The sequence below is a fragment of the Argopecten irradians genome, chromosome 11 (genome assembly GCF_041381155.1).
Source record: "Argopecten irradians isolate NY chromosome 11, Ai_NY, whole genome shotgun sequence".
Lineage (NCBI taxonomy): Eukaryota > Metazoa > Mollusca > Bivalvia > Pectinida > Pectinidae > Argopecten > Argopecten irradians.
In genome coordinates this window covers 16,288,886-16,311,386 of record NC_091144.1, presented here as the reverse complement: position 1 = coordinate 16,311,386, position 22,501 = coordinate 16,288,886, and the positions used below count along the sequence as shown (strand labels likewise).

The window sequence follows — 22,501 nt, the reverse complement described above, 5'->3', positions numbered from 1 at the left end:
TGAGATCCGTAGGGGGTAGCCCCGACTGTTTGTTGTCTCATCACAATAGGCGATGAACCTTCCATGATATACTCTCCATACATACTACAATGTATATGGTATATTTCTAGGAATTTAATGGACGCTTTGTGAGTAATAACGGACTAAAATAAAGTCGAGTTCCTCATAGATTTGTCAAAGGGATCATTACAGCGCGTGTCTTAATTACACATGACTCACTGGGGAGCAGTGTCTAGTACGACATTCTGTCAACAAGGGGAAATGAATTAAAACCAGAGTAGGCAATAATATCATAATATATAGTTATGTCGATAGGCAGGGTAAGATATTAGACAGATCATAGAAATGATTTGCTAACGTATTGATTGTTGGTTTCTTTAGGAACCTAACACCTGACACTATATAAATATGGTTAAATGAGTAAAATTTGTGTTTCGAGATATAATGGAATTATTTTAATGTGTCTCAGCACAAATACCAATATACTAATTTAATGTTGTTTTGCACACGTCCCTGGAAAATATAACACGACTGCTCATTACACCTAACAGGTAAGTTAGGATGATTCACTTAAAAACACCACACATGTCCGAATTAATCGCCAAATCTACTTTGAAAACAGCTGTGGAATTTTTAATTTGTAAATCAACCTATTATCAACAATCAAGTAGAAACATGTAAAACGTGTTTAAAGCAGGAGTCGTTTTTACAAAAAAAAAAAAAAAATATTGTACCAGAATTGGCATGATTGAAACTGGTTTGAGTTAGGATTTTCTACATACTAAAGTTGTTGTCAATATTATACAGCATGTCACTTCTCCTTCCTGGATATGTTATAATGTCATTTCTATGTTTCCCCTGAAGGCATTAAAGAATTTTTGTTCTATCAGTATTTCATTTCATTTTGAGTTGTTACTATGACAGTAATAATTTCGTTTTCAAAATATAATGCAATACGTTCAAACGAGACCATCCCAACGCTAGGCTTATATGATAGGATCGCGATAGAATGCAGTACACTCCTTCGCATCATTAAAATAAAAATTGACATAAAATCAGATAAAGTAACAAATAATCAAAATGGAAATGGAAAGAAATAAAAATGGTTTCTTTGTTGTAACTTTTACGATGTATCGAATTCTGTTTGATTAGGTTTAGAAAATCGAAAACATCACACGTGCCTCTAGATATAAACTGATGACTTCTGTACCGTACAGGAATAAAACATTTATATGTGACATCTAGCCATCAAACCATCACGACAATCAAATAGCACCGCATCGCCTGTGGTCGCGGGGACAAACAGAAATTAAAATCACAGTTCAAGTGACGTCTCTATGGTACGGTAAAGGTGTCCGACATTTTACATGAGACATGTAAATAATCATCATTCCATTTGCAATCTGTATAAGTACAAGTGTACCTTTGGAAAATCCTACTTCTCCCAACAGCAAGTTTAGTCATCTATAACGGTAACACGACTTATCAATGCAGCAAACTCATAGTCAGAAACGTAGCTGTAAAAATAGGCTGTGAAACTAGTTAAGATTTTAATAGCTGTGGAACTAGTTAGATTTTAATAGCTGTGGAACTAGTTAGATTTTGATAGCTGTGGAACTAGTTAAGATTTTAATAACTGTGGAACTAGTTAGATTTTGATACCAAGTAATGTACAAGCTAAAAGGGGTGTCAGCCGTTTAGATACATATGTAATGGTATGAAAAGCCGCTGGCTTTTAACATAAGGCTCTGACTAATCTCCCAGCATTGCTTATCGCGCATTAGCTCTATAATTATGTAATTACCAACATGCTTATAGATTTGGTTCTGTCCACCAAATTTAGTGAAGCTTAAGGTCGAATCTATATCTTATCCTTCATTGAATTCTGAAGTGAAGGAGAAGGCGTGTAGAGACATGTTGCCTGTAGCCCAATGCCTATTGTCTTTTACATCTGACAATAAAATACTCAAGTATTCCGAAATGAAAATTGAAAAAACATCATCTTCGTTTCTAATTCAATTTGTAAAATCACATAATTGATAAACAGAAGCGTCTATCCAAAAAGCGAAATTTGCATTATTGACATACAATTAATCAGCCCTTTTCATTGACAGAAAACGTGCTATCTGTGCTATCATGCAATATGCCGCTACTAAAACGAATAAGACTGCATACCTCATTAACCTTCTCCTGAAATCCTATTGTCATTAGCATCCTGTTCACCCGTACTAGCGTACTGATACGACTTTTAAGGTATTCGTCATGGTATATTAGACAAAACCCCTACGGTCAATTTAAACATTATTCCAGTTAACTGAACTAATAATTAACGGATTAAAATGAATACTGTCTGTTCCTATTTCCCGCTAGCTAACAAATACTTTATTTTTAAACCGTTGCTTTTTTTTTTTTTAATTGTACAATGCTTTCAAATGATCTGAACAATAAGATGTCATTTTTTAAGGAGGTTTTCCGGTGATATCGTTGCTGATCAGTAGACACATATGCCATAAAAATGACAGTTGATTTACCTGAAATTGATCACTTGAACACAATCCATTATGTCGTCTTTGCATATAAACAACAAACCACAAGATTAATCGATGCAGGTGAAATCTTTATTCACCAGCATTACCGGGCAATACCGTGATCCATCTTTCTCATAGCGTCAGTCCCTATCTGTTTCGGAATGATTTCTCAGTTGTGCGGATTTATATATTGTGCATTTCGCCGTCGTTAGTATGTGATATAAAACTTCATTATTTCACCGTATATTTAGGATTTAAATATCAACTGCATACCAATACAGATCAATGGATATAAGAGTTTGAACAGTGACACTAAAACCCCTTCGCGTTCTAAACCCTATAATAATGTATCAGTTCTGCCAATTAGAATGTCATTTTGGTTTTATCCACGGGACCAGCGCGTGTTGGAGGCCGTGCTGGTGGCCTCTGTGGGACTTATCCACTTAAATAATAGGGTTTCTGTGATAGGCATGCTAAATCGACAGATTCGGACAGATAGGTCATAGTTTATAACTCTACCTTTACCCTCAATTGTTTTCGGCGTTTACTAGACCGTATCATCTCGCGTGCGTAACCGTTACATAACTCCCATGGTAGCAATAATGACAAGAATGTTTATAGGGAGGCAGACAAATGTAACACTCATGTCACAATCTGAGTATGCATTCTGACACCGCGTATTGATTCCGACAGAGAGTGGACATCATTCACCAAGTTCATCTCTATCTGATAAAGGGATATCCTCTTAGTGAATGCCAATTCAGGTTGTCATGGAAACGAACACATAAGTACCTAATAGTGACAGAGAATAGCTATTGCGTTTTCAGTATAATATACGATCCGGAAATCTTGCGAAAATACTCCACATGTCCTTAAATATTAATACCGATACGATATCACGGTATGGTAATCAATACGACCGACATCTATACTTATTACATATATACGCGGGACTACATCAGCGTAAGTAAAACACCTGTAAGTAGTGTAAGGCGTTAATGAAGAGCAATAAGACAAACTGAACATTGTTGTGGTACCGAAAAGTATATTTGTAATTAGTTTATATATCCTCTAATGAAATAGTAACATTGCATGGATGGTTTTATTTTGTAAATATAAACAAGGAAATATGTGTTGCAATTCTTTACAATTTAGACCAGCATTTTGAGGCATTAGGTTTGTTTTTGTTCTTTTAGCTGTGTCAACTCTCTTTATATTATTAAGCATGAAATGTTTGGGACAGTGACCTTTAGTTATTAGTACACCCAACGGTTGCTCAGAGGCTGACGGCAAATGAAATGAGACACCAACAGAAGAACTACGACTCGAAATGATGCCCTTCCTTAATATGCAACACTATTGTAAAGTGTAGTATAGTTTGGCCATGGCCGAGACAATGTGACCGGGTGGTGTGTGTTACAAACTACAAAACGTCATTCTCCATTGAATAGCATACTCTCTATAAGTCATACCCTGCACACAAGGGACCGTCCTTAAATAGTCGTTGCTGTCAACTTGGTGTCAAACCTAATCAACAAATAGAGAATAAATGAAAAACCACAAAATAATCTGTATAACTATATCCCTAAAAGTGCGGGGCACTATAGGACTTATTACGATATTGCTTTTCACAGAAATAACGGCAATGCAAAATTATGTCTCCGTAATGTTGTCAATATCAGATACAATATTGAATTGTGTCTTGTTTTCTTAGAAACAGGTTTCTAGTATGAAACAAATAACAGTATATGTTTAAAAAGTTTATGTTGTAAAATTGTGTAAAATAAAACCATTATTTCAACATTTGATTATTTCACAATCGTGTCAAAGTATCATGTTATGATGTCACCACATGGATATTTAAAGGGAAATATGATTTTATCGTGAAGAATTGTTTCTATTTTCATCATACTCAACCTTTGATAATGATGTATCACGTTTGTATTTTATTTAAAGCCACATTTGACCAAGATGACAAGGATGCTACATGGTGATTGACTGATCCCGAGATTCAAAAGAACAAATCTCACCAGAGATAACTATAGTGGAAATATGATATTTCTGCTCATAGAGGCCTGACACATTAGGTTCGAGTAGAATATACCAATAGAACACTGATCACAAGGGAAACTTTCCCCCAATTAGCATTGTTCGGATCGGGTCGGAAAGTACGACCAGAACTAAGACACCGTAGTGGATCGGAGTGCTCAATAATTCTAACTCTCCTATAGGGTGGCTAGAGGTAATTGTTTAATGGAACAATTCTGGTTCAATATAATGCTCGGCATGCCGATGCGATCGCCAAATATGGATTAGCTGTGTACAAACTGCTACTGTTTGTACTTTGAGGTTGGAAGTGTCGTCGATCACTGGGGACTTGGGACAGACTTTGGAGTGAAGTATATCTGTGCTAGTCTGGTTAACCCGACAGAGTAAAGGGACCGAGGTGTTTTCAGCTAATTACATTAACTCAGAAGCCTTCGTGTTTAAGATTAACCTCGCCGGTTAAATATATGCAGTCTAAGACTCGATGGCTACCCTCCATAGCTTCAATAAAAAGGCTTCAATATCAATAACTGCTTTAGCTAACCTCGAGATAAGTCAGCTACCTATCAAAGTTAACCGCATTAACCGAACTCCCCTTGTGTTCATAGGTTTCATGTTTAGGACCAGCCTCGCGGAGTGACCAACCCTTGCGACTAATAGAAATATTACAATGTAACTGAAGACTAGCTCTTATAATAAATGGTTTACCCTCTGAGTAAATCTCGTTGTGTTTAATACCAACCTCACTGCGTGAGTTAACTTTGCGTTTAATTACAATTATACTGATTGTGTAGCTCTCGTGTTTAGCCAATGTTAAACGCTATCCTCTACAATCCGCTTTGGTGCTGTATGGTTAACTAACTCACCTACATCACACCTAAGCAGTTTTCGTTCTCATATTGATATCACTATATTGGATGCCAACCGCACTGTCTGGCTAGTACTGGTCCGTAAAGCTAACAACACTAGGTAGCTTTTACAAGCCTTACTGACCTAGAAACATTTATGTTGATAGATGCACTCTATTAACATAAGTGGTTAAATTCAATCACTGAGTAAAGTAGTTTTAATGGCTTCTACTTAAAACTGGCAATTTAAAGAATGGTCGTTGTTGTAATTGTTTAAGCACCCTCTTTGACCTAGTATTTGCATGAGGCCGCAATGGTCAATTAACCATGCTTTTTCATGCTTGAAACTATACAGTACACTATTTTAGATACCCTATACAAAAACATTTTTACCACACCTGAACTTAATGAGTGGCTTAAATATTTTGACTACTTTCAGCATCGAATGATTTTTGCAAACGAAGATAGTTGTGATACTTCTTTATTTATCTATTCATTTATTTCTATATATACGTACACTATACCTTGTAGATATCTTCATTACTCAAACAGTCCACATTGTTTTCAGACAAAACACTGTTATATTGTTTGTATCTATATGTTACGGTAAAGTGCGTTTATATCTTGAATAAGTCCCTAGTTTAGCCGATAATATTGAATACTTTTTTGAACAAGTATCGGAAATGATCTTAATTTGATAAGGTTCCCTATTACTATTTAAATTTGAACTTGAAAACGTCAAAATGATAACTTTTTCACTGGCATATTCAACCTATCATGACCAAATTACGTTCTAGACGTACATGTAAATACATTAGCTTTGTGCGTAGTAATTTCCTCAAGAACATGGGGGTAACTTAGGGCATAAACCAGTTGAACAACCAAATAAAGGTTGTTAATGTCATCAGTTATCTTTGCGAGTGGTTATTTTGAGGCCCCGTGCTACATTAAGCGCCATTGCGTCATCAAGATTTTAACTCTAAAACGAACATTTCATAGCGTTGCCGTGACGCCTTCGACTACCAACGTCTGTTTTTTCCACGCATACTTTCCCTATATCTATATGCACAGCATGACATTTGTCTGCTGTAGTTATTTTAATTATCGCGATTTGTATACAATTACACAGAGCCTGGCTGGAAAAAAACAAGCATTGATTGTTGTATTGTGATCAATGTGTACTCTGTAACCCTAGTTAAAGCTAGCATACTTTCGTGCCAGCACCATTTCCTAAACGTCCCACTACAAATAGACCCTGTAGTCATGGTAGTGTTATCTTACTTCCTTAAATAAACACTTAAGTGATTTGGATTGTTTTACGTATCTGCATCAGTGAACATAAAAGCGGTATTGCAAATTTAACTCAACTCTCCCCCAGTGAAGCATTACATTACCTATATCGAACACGTATCGATCGATAATTTTCCTCAGACAAGACCTTGCTGCCCAGAGATAGTTCATGGCCGAGGTCCTTGGAAGGGTGTGGCCACAAATACACGTGATGAAAACCTGTTGATAATAACCAAGTGGACTTTTTCTTCCATACACGTGATCCTCCTTGTTGATTCCGTTGATGCTTTATGTTAACCCTTACACATGGTCAGTAGAAACATGATATAGATTCACTAGAATAATTCCTTCATTCGAATACGACGTCCATACAATATAATTCAAAGATACCAGCCTTGCTCTTTGAAAACACAATAACACAAGATATCTGCACTAATGATGTGCTGTTGATTTCAATAACTTTCCACAGATTAAATTCCCGATGACAACGGTACACTTCTGTTACAATAATTATCTATATATCCAAAGACAAATCCAATTTTCGACACTTCCTTCAGTTGAAAAGGCACTCAAGCAAATTACTCAAGCTTCACATGGTAAATAAAATGGCTTTATCCAATTTCTTTAAACAACGTTCAAATTCCAATTGTCACTTTAAGATAACGTATATCCCTCTTAAAGTCACTTTAATCAAATTTGCATGTGTGACGTGCGTATTCTATTCTAATTTAGCTATGCTAATTGGTTTTACTTCATACCCATATTTTTCATATATTAATCAATATAAAATTAATTACAAAATGACTTCACTTTTACTAGTGTATCCATATGTACGTGTAACACTACAGTGGAATGTAAAAATTTAGAGAACACATTTCTTTAAAATATCACATCATGTTCACTTCAGATAATCCAAGGACGTGTTCAGTTAAACAAATGCTAATGCTTCTATCAGAGCAAGGAATCGCCATTAAATCCAGTAATGAAATGGTTAAAGTAGACGCCTGATGACACTAGCATATCCTTTCCAGAGTTATTTGTCATTACACTTGACTCTTGCGTATGTTCATATCATCTGTCACCAGGCAGAAGTCGCAGGCACTGTCACAAACGCATCTGCTGGGCTTTGTTTTACGATATTGACATATTAAAGTCAGCTAACATTAGAGACACACGTAGTAGGAATCAATACCGCTGAGTTATATAATTCTGTGTGACCCTTCCTTTAACTGATGTAGCGCAACACTGATTCATATTGTTAGTAAATATCATTTAAAATATCAGTTAAAAAAAACCCTTCCGCGTTAGGCACGCGTACTTCACCGCTGATTATTAAGTTGATTGCACGAGCGAGCTTGTCAATATATTGTCACAGCCGACTGTCAGTGTTTCATCTGACGATTCGCTTATGTATTATTACTTGTTGATATTTCGCTGGAGGACTGACTGCGATTAAGCCGCATCATGCTTATATGACCCAGTCCATGGAAATATAACTGCGAGATCCACCCGAGTCCGAGCCACTGGTGTACCTTCGCTATTGCTTTGGGCTCTTGACACTTGTGGTTCAGAGGATATGTAAATCTAAGTTACAAGTTAGTCCATTTGAGTAATTACTACAGCGAGAGTGAGAGTAACTCGTTCCGTTTAGGAATCACCGTTGCACTGGTTGGCTATAGTAAAGCCAAGGTGCGGATATATACGCCTTCAAAGCATTCCTCATAGCATTTCCGTGAGCTAGGTTCTCTTGGAGACGTACGTCCACGTTGTAAACCTCACGACGCCGATTTCGGGTAGGGGATGATAAACATGAGGAATCCAGTTATATTGGATGGCTGTTAACGTATTCGTTAGTAAGGTATGGATTCATTTCTCTATTTGAATATATATCCCACATTTACTATGATTCAGTGCTGGTATCTGGTTTGTTTTTGGTGTGTTATTGCATTTCGTCCGTTAAATATGTATTATTCTGGAATTGTGTTGTCGTTTTTCATTTTAACATATGTTTTACAGTACGTTGGGTATCTGCGTTATACATTAGAGTTTTAATATCGCTGTAAATCAATGATGTATCCCTCGGCTCGGAGACCAGTTCGTTCTATCTAACTAGGCTGGAGGCTTAGCCTCACACTCACCCTCGACCACGGGCAAACAAGAGGATACCAATCACAGCCGATTTCAGCTGATCTCTCTACAATCTAGTGAGCTTAAAAGGGGTTTATTAATTCCTCAATAGATCAATTCGTATTTGTAAACAATTATACCCGTCATGTTCAAGTAGACCATGTGAATTTCCACTTGACCTAAGCCGACTCCTTTGTACACTATGCTATGGGCAAAAGTAATTGTAAAATCGATGTCATATACATCGTGTGATTTCAATTGGCTTCGTTGACCAGAATGTCGTAAACTGATACAATGTTTACTTGGAACCGGTAAAGCACTATGAGGTTTACTTTACTGTACTAAAGATATCGAGCAGAGAGTTGTTGGTGGTCTCTTCATGTCATCCCACCGTGGTACAATTTTGACATCTCCAATATGTTCTGTCTGATAGAAGGACGAGATTATTATTTTCTTTTTGCGTGTTTATAAACATTTATTAAAAAAGATGATAAAACAAGAAAAACTAAAGGATAGTTAGATAACCACACCCAAAGGTTAAGTAAATTTAGATAATGTTACCGTGGTTTCCATCAATACTACAGTGTACTAATGACGGTGGTTGCCGTGTATAATATAACACAGAGGCAACCCATAGGGGACATATAATGATACAGATATATATATATAATACCTAACCGAGCAGTATATCCTATTACCAGAACTCACGTTTTATTATGACCGCACTGGCGAAGCTGTAGGGAATGGGAAACCGAAAAAAATGACACATCGCATCAGCATGATAAATGTATTATGTGATTAACTTAAACATAAACATAATTCATGTATGCAATTGTTGTGTCCGCTTCTTGATTACGGTTAATGCATTGGTAATTACAGTTATAAACAAGGATGCTATTTGTATCTGACGAGTGTTAACATAAAACGGTCACATTAGCAGATGCACTGCTAACACGATGCTTGCTTAATCACGCAAAATCAATAATTCCTTGACGAATTTCATTTATTTTTATCAGAGTTGAAATTTAAACAATATAATGTGTGTTTCATTAACCGGTGCAAAATGGAGAGACTGACAATAGGTTCAGGGTGGGTATGGTTAGATGACATATTGTAGTTTAACTAACGCCAGGACGTCTACATTCATACTCTAATACGAAGTAACCACATTAAACAAATACAATATCCCCTGCGGAAACCAATGTTAAAAGTGAAGGTTTGTGTCTATGGTTTGCTGCTTAGCGTAGTAATTGTTAATTACTGGTTAAATTTGTTCAAAAACTGATGAACGGCATAGTATTAAGGGAAACACAACTCCCCAAGAATGTGAAACTCGTTTTAAAAATCTGTTTTAGCCATGGTATTTATTTTTAAGAGCCCAGTCATGAAGACGCCTTAGAAACGCTTTGATTTGAGAGAAAACAACAAATGAAGACTTCACTTAAGTAATATCCTATTTTCAGAAACCAGTAAATTAGCTAATGTTTGTCAGTGCATTTAAGTCATTGTTGAAGACAGAGTAGATCCACCAATGTATTATCCGCTAATTAGTTGTCAGAAGCAGTATAGCAGCAAGATGGGGTACACATACATCATCGCCACAGCACAGACACACACATAAACAGTAAAGTAATTGCTCGCTCTTGTTCACCATAAAAACAATGCATAAGTAATAATTTCATATTAATCTTAATATTCCATGTCGTCTTCAGCACATTTTTTTAATAAGGAAAAAGCTTATTTTACTTTCTAAAAATACATTTTATTATGTCATTGTCGGAAAGTTACTGTATAAGCGTTCAGATTTTAGTAATGATTTTTTTAGGTAAAACATTTTTGTGGATCAGATATTCAAGACATAGACTTGCAGAACAAAATATATTTGGCATAAATTGTGAAGAACGAGCCGGGCGTTTAATGGAAGACATACAAAATAAGATCGCACTTTTTATTGGTTTGAAGATGATTTTCTCTAATATTGCAAGTGACATGCAAGGTAGTACATGTAAATGTAATTTAAATGAATATGAAAACGAAATTTCAATAACATTTTACATTGCTAAACATTGCTAACTTTATCAGAAACTTTAATTTCCATAATTACTTTAATAAGTTTATATCTTACGAAGTATGTATCCTCAATACAGAACGAACGACATTGCAGGAAATGTTTTGGGGCAATTTTGGATGTTTGATCTTGGGCCAATGATAAATTTAGACTGTATGATAGCCAGTATCAATAGGATGGGATGGTTACATTATATTGAAGCGCTACCGAGCAGCGTTACATCGATGGCTGGGCATATCTGATTTTCAAATTGCGTTTTAAATATACAACCAACACCAACAAATAGCACCATTTATACTATATAACAAGAAATATTCATGTACATTTGCCTTGTAGTTTGGAGATTTGACGCCAATTTGTGAATGGAAATAGTCGTTGTTATCCGACAGAGCATTGGTGACAACAATCTATTAAATTCGTTATATTTTTCATAACGATCGGAAAATAGCGAAAATTTCTACATGACGAATATTTTACGTTATACAGTTTAATTATGGGAACTAATTACCACATTTATGATGAATTAATTGTATTAATGTATTCTATCTACAGGACATCGTTACATTAACCCAGTACACCATGGTGTTTTCCACAAACCTCGTTAATGACGTTAACGGTAGGTATGTGATATCCATTAGTGTGTATCATACTTATTACACTGTAGGTAGTAGTTCTAACAACTATCTAACTTACAAATAAGAATACATGACTGCTTTTGCCTATTCACAGTGAAACACAATCAGCAGAAATGTGTTTGCAATGCAGTTCTTACTGGTTCAAAAGAGTTGGTAACTTTGATAACATGATTATAACCAGATAAAGCAATGTGAAAGAATCAATGACAACAATGCTACGCATTGTTTCTCTAATAGGTAATGTCCATGTCTTATTATATGAAAGTCAAACGTCAGCCAGCTGTTGTATGTTTGTTAAAACAGCAACCAGGCTGCTATAGCAACAAAAGGACACATATAAACAAATGGCTGTTTACTCCATGACTGACATCGGAGATCGTTTATCAGAGTATCGGTAAAACATAATCACTCGACGACATATCACACGATATTCGTAACTTTAACAGCAAGACAATTATTTTACGATTGTGTTACATTGCCGTCACAGAATCAATGTTATTTGTCTATTGTAGGCGACGCGTCTCCTAGTTAAGAGGTCAAAGTCGTGTAAAATATCAAACTTAGAAGTAAAAGTGTTTCAGACATAAAGGGGAATAACTCTAGGCTCGTCGTTTAATTACCACTGCACCTTCCTTTTTTTCTGGTTAAGGAGAAGTATTAGAAGATACATCATTTCATACCGACGCACATTTTAAGTCTTTTTTGTGTTTTTGTTGTCTTTCTGACGAACAGCCAATGTCATGCTATAGCGTACAAATAAGAGAGGTGGAAGAAAAACGGAAAACCTGTGGAAAGACCATCGCCCTACGGCCAGTACTCGGCAACTGTACAATAAGAGATTCGAACTAAAAACCAAGATTTGGGCGACCACCATGGATGGCCCTTTTGTTACCGAATTGTGTTTTAAAAAACCGCAATAAGGCTGGAATATACACACTATCTACTTATGTCTATCGGGATTGCGTCATAAGATAAGAGGAGACAAGTTTCTTGGCAGCTTTACCGTCCACCATGGTTGCCTGGTTGATCATATCGATGCATCATGTTATAGTGTTGCTGTGCAGACAGACAGGAAATAAAAACAATCCCTTAGGCCTGTCATTTGCGGGCAATTACTAATTCTAAGTCTTACTCAGCACAAAAAAAACATATCACAGAGGTCAGCACATAGGACCTGACCTTTGACATATTAATACCGCCCAGAAAGCTTTGAAAGCTTTTAAATCAGCGTAGGTTTGACAGTTGTAAATAATTACAGCTACGAACGTTAATATAAGTCGCTAAGAAAGAAAGGTGTCACCATGCTAAATCTGAGTGTCTTTTTTATGTTGACAAGCAATAGTGCAACATACCAGTTCCCCGAGAAAACGATAGAATGCATGTAATGCAATACAATACATACAAAGTGCCACACCTGGCCCAAGGACCATGAAACAGTCTTTGACTAAGTTTAAGTCTAAGTTTTAGCTTAGCAACGTAACATCATCTGTGATTGGCTAAGTCTAAACTTAAGACTGTTTAGAATTAGGATTGTTTCATGATCTTGGGCCATATCTTTATCACCATAATCGTCTGTAACCTATACATCACTGTTTACGATTTTGAACCAAGATTTTTACAACAACATCTGCTATGTAAGGTACATGGAATACATGAACGGGTTACGTAATATACCAAAGGAAAGTATGGGTTGATCAACTCAAGGGAGATGGACATGTAAAATAGAATATTTCTACAAATGAATCTTTCTAAGGAGACGAAAATGACGCCAAAATAGAATGTTTCTTCATGTCTTTATATGAAGGTGGATATCAATATTGGATACCATCAAATAAATCAGCAACCGGAAATATGATACATTCGTAAATAAACTTAATTCGGAAATCACACAAGTAAATATCCGGATAACCAAAAAATCAAACAAGTGCTTATGGTATATATAGAATGTATAGAAGCATATTGTAAGGAAAATCGATATTCATTGTTATTCATCGCATTAGCGTACGTTCTAAAAGGTTCTTTTCGTCCGAAAGGTAAATGAGTTGGAAGTTGGTATAAGGGAATTACGATGTCAATTAGACCGACACTTAATATGATGAACGTGTAATTGAAGAGTCAATTTCTACATGACCTAATATTAATATTATATAGCCTAATTAATGCAACGAGGTCTCGAAACATACATCATCATCACCATCACAATTCATTACAAATCATTTCGTTTTTCGGACACATAAGCCTGAAAAAGCAGGGCATGCTAACAAAGTTACGGACAAATAAGTCGTGTGAGTGGGATCTCTACTGGCAGAATAAATTAAAGCTAGATTAGATATTTAAATGTGGATTTATATAACAGCGGAAAAAGCCTCTTCCTGCACAAACCGAAAAACAATTAAGTGCATTTCGACTAGAATTTAATTAAAATACTTTCAGTAAAAGTATTCACCTGGCATGGGACTAATTTATATCTATTACCGTGAAATTAAGTTCAGGATGGAAAAGTGTTCCATCAACTAAGATATGTTTTGTATGGTTTAAATATCAAATGGTGCAGTTTAACCAAATGCCAAAGTAATTTACCTACGGGTGGTACATGTAAAATGTTTTATGGCGGCACGTGTTTTTAGACAGTCATGGTCACATGAATTGGACATCCAATCGTCGTGGGAAATAATAAATCTGCAGGATAATAACTTCGTCTTTCGTGCCGAAAAACAGATATTCTTTAAATACATATTTTGTAGTCTTCTGTGGAATTATTTTGTCTTATGCCGCTTGAAGTGCGCGTTTTTCCAGCCATTATTTTCGTTACTATAGAAACCGGTTGCTGATTGAATAATCGAAAAGCTATGGGACACAAAAATGTCTTTATTGTAGTATTAGTTTCTACTTCGATGTTTAAGATTTGTGAATGAGAATATGGAATGGTCATAGCCACATTTACACAAAAAAATCTGCTCTGATATGACCATCTTTTCAACATATTTTGGTAGTCTTCTGTGGAATTATTTTGTCTTACGCTACTTGAAATGCGCGTCTTTCCAGCCGTTATTTTCGTTACCATAGAAACCGGTTGCTGATTGAATAATCGAAAATTTATGGAACACAAAAATGTCTTTATAGTAGTATTTGTTTCTACTTCGATGCACACAAAAAAATCTGCTCTGATATGACCAGAGACGACAGTTGTGCCATGTTTCAAAATAGTTTGTTTTCTTTTCCCGTTTCTAAGTGATTTATGTTTGTATAAGCAAACTGATATATATCATAGTTTACTAATGCCCAAATTGGATGATTGGCCCTCTTCTTTACGTAACACAGAACAAAAATGTATCATTTATTTGGATTTATTTGGCACATAGATAAACAAATTGCTTCCAGGTTACTATCTTGAAATGTCGATATACTATGGAGGTATTTTATTTCATAATTCAAGACTCTAAATTGTGTAACAAGTCACATTGAAGATGCCTGGTCTATAGCAAAAATTGATTTGAAATCATTGAGAATTACTGTTATAAATGGAATTGATGACGTTCGATTTTGAAACAAGGAAACATGCGCATATGTTCGTAATCCAAAACGACTTCCTTGAAACAATTTATAGCATTTACTTGAAAGCAATCACCTTTGCATATGCGTGTCTATATAATGCGGCTTTGGTACAAGTGATACAGATGTTTATTATGAATACAGAAGGGAATTTTATTTAGGGTTCTGTTTATAATCGTATAGATAATAATAAAACAACACTTACCTTCATTCCACAGGAAATGAACATGAAACGAGAAAAAACAAAAAGTCAGCATTATTAAGGAAAACGTTTTTTTTTAAATATCAAACACGAAATGTGTCCTTAATTTGAAGTGTTACATAGTTTTTATCCAAGCAAAACAGCATTTATTGCAACAATGTTTGGGAGATTGTAAATAATAAATTATCCTATAGGGCCTTTAGCTTTGACATACAGAATTGCTTAACAGGCGCGAACAAAAAACAGATACAGGTACTAAAAACTAACAATACAAGTAGTATAGGACCAGGCCCCTGGACAGAGTTACACATTCAATCCACGAATCCACTCGGATTTAAAGCAATAAACGTTAGCTGGGCAATTGGAATGGAAAGAAATGCATTGTTCTTGTTAATTTTGCAACGATTTCTAAAAAACGTATTTAGGCTTCAATATTCAATACAATCTGTGTTATTGTTTTTGCGTAAAGTATCACTGTTGTGCAGCATTGAATAATCTTTTAAAGTTAAGATTATTGTTAGGGAAACTTGTACTAGTGCAAGTATATACCATTTAGTAATATAGATATTCAATTTTATGTTCAAAAATATTTTCATACTCAAAATTATCATAAATTAAAATATTTTAGGGGGTGACCTCTTCCATAGTTCGTAGTATTGTGTACCTTATGACATTTACTCTGTACCTCAAAGTTTGCCAAACACATTTGTTTGTGATAAAATACGTATGTAAATGAATGAACAAATGTTGACTGGCAGCTTGGTGAAGAATAAACTGATGGTGACTATTGCTCAACATGCAACACCTGCCATTTATCTTGTCTTAACATGTGGTAAACTCCTTTATGTTGAATTTTGTTCTTGATAAGTATTACTTTAGTCATGTGTTTCATCAATTGTAATTGTCTGGGCAAGTGTTTTGTTGCGTTGTAACACTGCAAAAAAGTCTTCAGGGAAGCTTAGTGTGCACACAATATGTAGAGAGAGGATGTTCTGGAACAAATCGTCGATATAAGACAGACACTTGCGATGACAACCTATTTGTTAAATCAATATCTCAGACAAATTTAAGTCATTTTCGTAAAATTTGACAATATATTTTGAATTTTAACAGAATGCCTTACTTTATTCAGTTACCAACTTCCAGCCTGCACTGTACATTAAAAAATAAAAGTAACATTATATAACATAGCTACTACCTATGTGGTGCCGACTAACGCTTATGTACCCTCCAAACTCTATTTGGCTATTCGGTCTTGAATGGAACTGTGTCTAAGCGACGTCTCTTAGCTTCCGCTTGCGGTCGAAAACCGCTGAGGATAATTCATTTTCTTAATCATACCTTACTCCAATTTTACAGTGACCCAACATATTTTAGATAGATTAATGGTTCAACAATGCCCACTCACTTCGTCCCACCCAACCCACACGAAACAAGCAAACTTTAACGGACATGCATGCTTCTCAAGAGCTGTTATACACCTATAGATCACATATATGATATTCTTTACATATATCCTTGTAAGGGAGCCATATCTGATACAGACTCTGAAATGACTTGAATAGACGAATGAAAGAGACCATTTGGCACACCTATCTTAAAACATAAAATATATATAAATTTATGACGTTTAGTGCGCGCCTTAGTTTTTTGGATAGACAAATGGTTTCGTTGCTGGTTAGTTTGATCATACATGTAATTTATTCAAATGTCTATAAAATTTGACAATTGAAATATTATGTTGTCCAATTAAAACATGCATTTGTAACGGCATATCTATAGTATCAATCTCAAAATAAAAACCGGTAGTGCATCTATGGCAGTCATGGAATTGGAATAGGCGAATGCTTAGTGAGATTTCATATATATATGTCATTGAGCCCAATATCTGAACAGCAGGTATCCCGGGAAATGTTTTGGCTGAGTGATAGTTCATCATAAAAGTGTCACGGTATTTTATGATTAATTGGGTTATTTTCTAAGGATTTTTTTATTCTGGAATGCATGGTCTGATTGTCTAGGCAGTTTCTATTTTGGAATAGTTAATGCAGTATGCATCAAAGATAAAATTGCAGGAACTCTTCTCTCTAAAGTACCTCAGTAGCACATGGACAGAAATTCTGCATTAATATATATTTATGTGTATACGGAGGTTCTATTTCTTCTTTTTTTCAATTACATATGATGCAATTATTGGTATAATTTATGTTGCAATTTTACGCACGAAATATAATCTATCATTGTAATACCATATCGGAATTACTGAGAACGGTTATTTACATCATTAGCAAAGTTTACATTCAAACTTTAGTCGTGGGCTAAAACATATGCAGGTTTTCTCGTGACCAAAAACATACAATGAGGCATAACAACTTAAAACATCTGAGAATTGATAAGAATGTCGCCTTATTGTCCAAGACCACAAGTAATCGTCACCTGAACGTAACGTATTTCTCCCTATGGCTTTCTCTGGAGGGAGCTATATATCTGGATTGGATTGGATCCAGATTGAATAACGGATGATATGACTAACTATATCTCTGTAATTCTAAGTCCTATATAGAATACTTGCGAGCGGTTCGTTAACAAGCTGTATTGTACATAAAGTAGGTGGTCAAACAAAGGAGAATATGTAACCATTACAGCACAGTAATCATCCGGAAACTTGAAAACATGTTCCGGTTTGGAAGTTAAAAAGGAACAAACATATCCATATCTATAAATATCAGCTTTTTAAGCCAATATTAATTGTCAAGATTATTAGATTAATGTAATCATCGTTATATGGAGCATTAGCGGCACTATATTTTTGACTGATGTTCCCCGTTCTGGTAACACTATTCTAAAAAAATGATCGCATTATCGTCAAATTTCATTAGTGCAAGTGTTTCTGAAATACATATACTTTATTGGAAGAGTAATTAAATATAGCCAGTTATTGGGTAAACGGTAGGAGACTAAAAAAGACTTTAGTGCCCGTTTACACATAATCCTGTATCTGAAGGTACGAACAATTATTGTCTCAAGAGAGTTTGACATCACATTGCACAGTTATAAAATCCATTATATCCTAAAGGTATGAGATTCAGGAAATCGGGTCAGGGTGAAGGTAACAGCAGCCAGTTGGAAACAAAGACTCAAAGGTACTCAAGCGGCGGTATTCTCGGAGGAATTATGATATGACCTCATAATATGATAGGAATTCTTTATCTATTTCAGGCATTTCAAGGTTCACTGAAATCTGGTACATGATACAAATGAATGTAATTTGTGTAGGTCATTTTCAGTGTACAGGTAATTAATTTTTGAATATATTAATCAATTTTAATACATAGGTGAAAGACAAAATGTTTTATTCAAGTCTCAACTGTAGATTTTGTCTCCTATCATAGTCCATGCCGTGTTGAAATAAAAGCGTTCAAATAAAACAGCAGTATCATAGGGTTCGATACATAAATGCAATCATCACCAGAAAAATCTGCACGGATATTTTCTATTCTTGAATAATTTGAAAACCTAAATGGATAGTTCTATGGTATACAGTACATACGCCTGATTTAAAAAATCACGTATTTTCAAATGACACAAGCATGCTCGAATCCAGTACTGTTTTCATTTTTTTTCCAAAACGAATTTATCGCAATTGAAAAGATAAATTGAGGTAAAACCAACAACAAATCCGTGTGACAAATACGAGGTTGAACAGTTAAAAATCGGTCATTTCAATATTTTTAAAAGAATTCAAAGTATTAAATTGATTATATGTGTGAATGACTTTGTCAATAATCACGTTTATCAAGCGTCTTTTTGCAATTGTGGGTAAATTACTCACGTTCAGTTAACTAATCCGAACCCACAAGAGACAAGGTTAATATGTAATTTCATTTGAAGATGTATTGGTACATGCATCAAATTTCATTTGGTAGTCGAGAGCATACACTTTCTGCACATTACAGAGTTACTTCCTTTGTGGGAAGATATTAATTGCGACGTTGATAATTTGTGACAGAAATTCACGTCGTTTTGTCTGAAGAAAGTATGACGGCACGTTCGTTAACCCATGACGTCACAATTGATACCTACCAAGGGCAAAGAAGTGTAATATTAAAATAAAGAATATGTAATGTTGATTTTTTAACACACCGAGTTGTTTTAAGTCCGACATGTATCCGTATCATTGACGTTTTCTATTCCGCATCAGAAAAATTAAAATGAAACTAGATACATACATGTATGTAATTCAGTAATAGCTAAATTTGAAAATGATTTTTAGAAGACTGGATATTGTTCTGACAGTGTATCCTGTCTTCAATCCGGTGTCGTACGATTCATGTATAATGTCTATCTAATGATATTGTGTATTCCTATAAATTACCACTCTGGTGCATTGAAACACTTATAGGCACGCACAATACCAGTTGATAAGCGGTTAACATGAAGCTTAATCGTCTCGCCAACCGTAACGATATGTACAATTTCGGAGAAGTGCTTTGCATCGATATGACGGCAAATTAACAATGTATGCTTGATATCAGTATGGTATCGGCTGATGACGCCACAAGAATAATTTGATGAGGTTAATGCTTGGGAAGCAAATGTATAAAACTTAACAATAATCTCACTGGTTATTCGGAACCAAATACTCAAGATCCATCGATATTTAGATAGGACTGATGCTGAAACCGGCATACATTGTATATTCAATTACGCCGAACTGAACGAGATTTGGCATTGACACGTTACCCTGACAACATCAAATTTAAATGTAGCAACATACAATGATGAAAACAAAACTTGAAATCCTGTTTACGACATAAAACATAATTTGTTAGATAAACGTCTAGGATACACTTCTGGTTTAATGATTTCCATCATCATAGTTAGTCCATGTATTTTGGTTTAATACAGTAAATTATTCATTCAGTATCATCATCAAAAGACACGAATATATCTTGTACTAAATTAACTTCTTTTGTTTTAAATAATCCGTTTTTACAGGCGCAATGCTTTTGTTCAGTTATATGTACTATTGCAGGTGTATTTGAAGCATGTCAACCTGTCGTAAGAAAGAAATGCGACAATATCGTCCGAAGAAATTTACTCTAACTGCCAAATACATCATTCTTCTTATTACCCTATTTTCGTTCGAAACTCATTTAAAATTGTTAAATAATCAAGTCTATATTTGTGTTTTTATATTCAATTTTGCCATCACCTGTAACGCATGTAATAGTTTCAGATTTATCAAACACATGCACGCTAACAATTTCCTGATAAACGGCATTAAACATCGCAGGCATTATTGTTTCTGAAAAAACACCAAAAAACAAAACCGTCATAATCGGAAATAATGGACCAAAAATAACGAAAGGGACATGTTTTTATGCCATGCGTATTTCCACTATGACTATATACCAGACAGCGTAATCATCACATGTTGTTAATACGGGCAATTTCGTGCAAAGCCAATTCATTATGGGATATAGATATTGGTGTTATGACCTCGGGGAACGATTTAGTTGCATAGTAACCAGACATATTTTCATGGCAGTATTGTCAATTAGTCATGTATTATCTCAGACCAGATTACGAACTGTCTGAAAAATACCCGATTTGGTTTTTGACAACGTTTGGCCTCTCGAGGTTTTGCTTGTAAATGCTAATAACTACTGCGGCAAATACTGCGTTTATATAATAATGCACAGGCGATAGTCTGTCTGGAAATAGCATACAATGATATTGGTGGTTAGGAGGATGATCACTGCTGACACACTGCAAGTCTAACCTTAACAGTACCAGACAGTTGGCGACACTATGTGTCCAAGTGTGCTGTTCTGGTCTGTTCTTCTAGAGGCCGTAGCCGACGTACTCCTAATGTCACCCTAGCATTTCCTAGCATGGCCTCGTGCCAGGCCCGGGCGACATTGAAACATGTTCCAACCCAACCTAATAAAATCCATGTACATCTGAGGGTTTATGTTGTCTAAGATTTTAACCAATGGTGATAATGCTTTTAAAAATGTTATAATAAATGGTAAATGTTTTCAAGGTAAAAAAAATGCGTGATTTGAACAAGGAATGGTCCTATACTGTTAAAATGTAACATTTTTTTTTTTTTTTTTGAATTGATAATGCAAACATGACTATAAAAGTGTTAATGTTGTATAATTAACGGTTCTAATTTGGTTCGACTATGTTTGGGGATCCCGGATTCAATTCCAATCTGGTTATATATGTATATAATAGCTTCTTTTGTTATATATGATGGCAAATCTGTATATTCATATTTTGCCTTACACAGATCAATTTGTGTTAGTCGCATGGATTTCAATTAGTTTCCTTATTTGTTAATTACCAATTGGTTTTTATAATATATCAGTATTAATTGCTTGTGTAGCATTATCTATAAGATAAAGAACTACTGATAGTCTTTTACGCGGGAAGATCATAAGCGACGTGAACACATAGCGTCTGGGTGACCAGTCTGTGACTTAAATCTAACATCATTAACGCTTGGAAGTTTTAGAAACTCAACACCGCACCGAGATCTATAAAGTAAAGGCTTGAGGACATGTGGGAGGATTGCGGAAACAGCGGGTGATTAGTCTGGGCGATGGCTACCACCTTTTATCCTAAAACTGTACAGGGAGTCATCAATTAGCGGTTTGTCAAAAACAGAAAATCGAAATGGCTACCAGCGTGTGTCGGGAAGACGACCGGATACTGTTCGTGACAACAATACACTTGTCCGTGGCCGCTTGTCCTGCCTACCATCTCTCTGACGCGTCCAGAAATGTACAAATTGATTATACTCATTGGTTATATCCATCGCGATGGCAGTCTCGATTTCATCCTGTGGGTGATTCCTTCAAGGAAAAATACCAAAAATGGTATTCGTAAATATCCGAACCATTTACATAATTCAGAACGAGAATTATATGTACACCATGCAAAAGAACACACCATACAGTGTTCGAGTGCCAGTTGACAATCTTGGCATCGGCATATGCGATTTTTATGCCGAAAAATCTTGACGTTGTTGACTTCAATTATAGATATAGCTTAGTCGAATCGCTATTAGCACATATCAATCTGTGTAAGTTTTTAATCGAATCGCTGATAGGTAAATGTTCCTTGTACTATAAACTGTTTAACGAATTTAATCAAGCGCATGCGGGCCACTGATACCAGTTCCAGTATTATAT

The 22,501-nt window shown here is 35.4% G+C and overlaps 1 protein-coding gene across 5 annotated transcripts in view; it reads right to left on the bottom strand.

The window, feature by feature from the left end:
• The window catches only part of LOC138334853 (Kv channel-interacting protein 4-like), a 320,280-nt gene that overhangs the window by 164,387 nt on the left and 133,392 nt on the right, over nt 1–22,501 (bottom strand). The window contains exon 1 of one of the 5 annotated variants that reach the window (XM_069283633.1): nt 6,817–7,337. The exons of the other annotated variants lie outside the window; for them this stretch is intronic. Within the exon in view, the coding sequence (XP_069139734.1) occupies nt 6,817–6,883 (67 nt within the window). The 5' untranslated portion in view covers nt 6,884–7,337. Of the gene's footprint in view, nt 1–6,816; nt 7,338–22,501 lie in introns of those variants that run through there. 5 annotated transcript variants of the gene reach the window in all.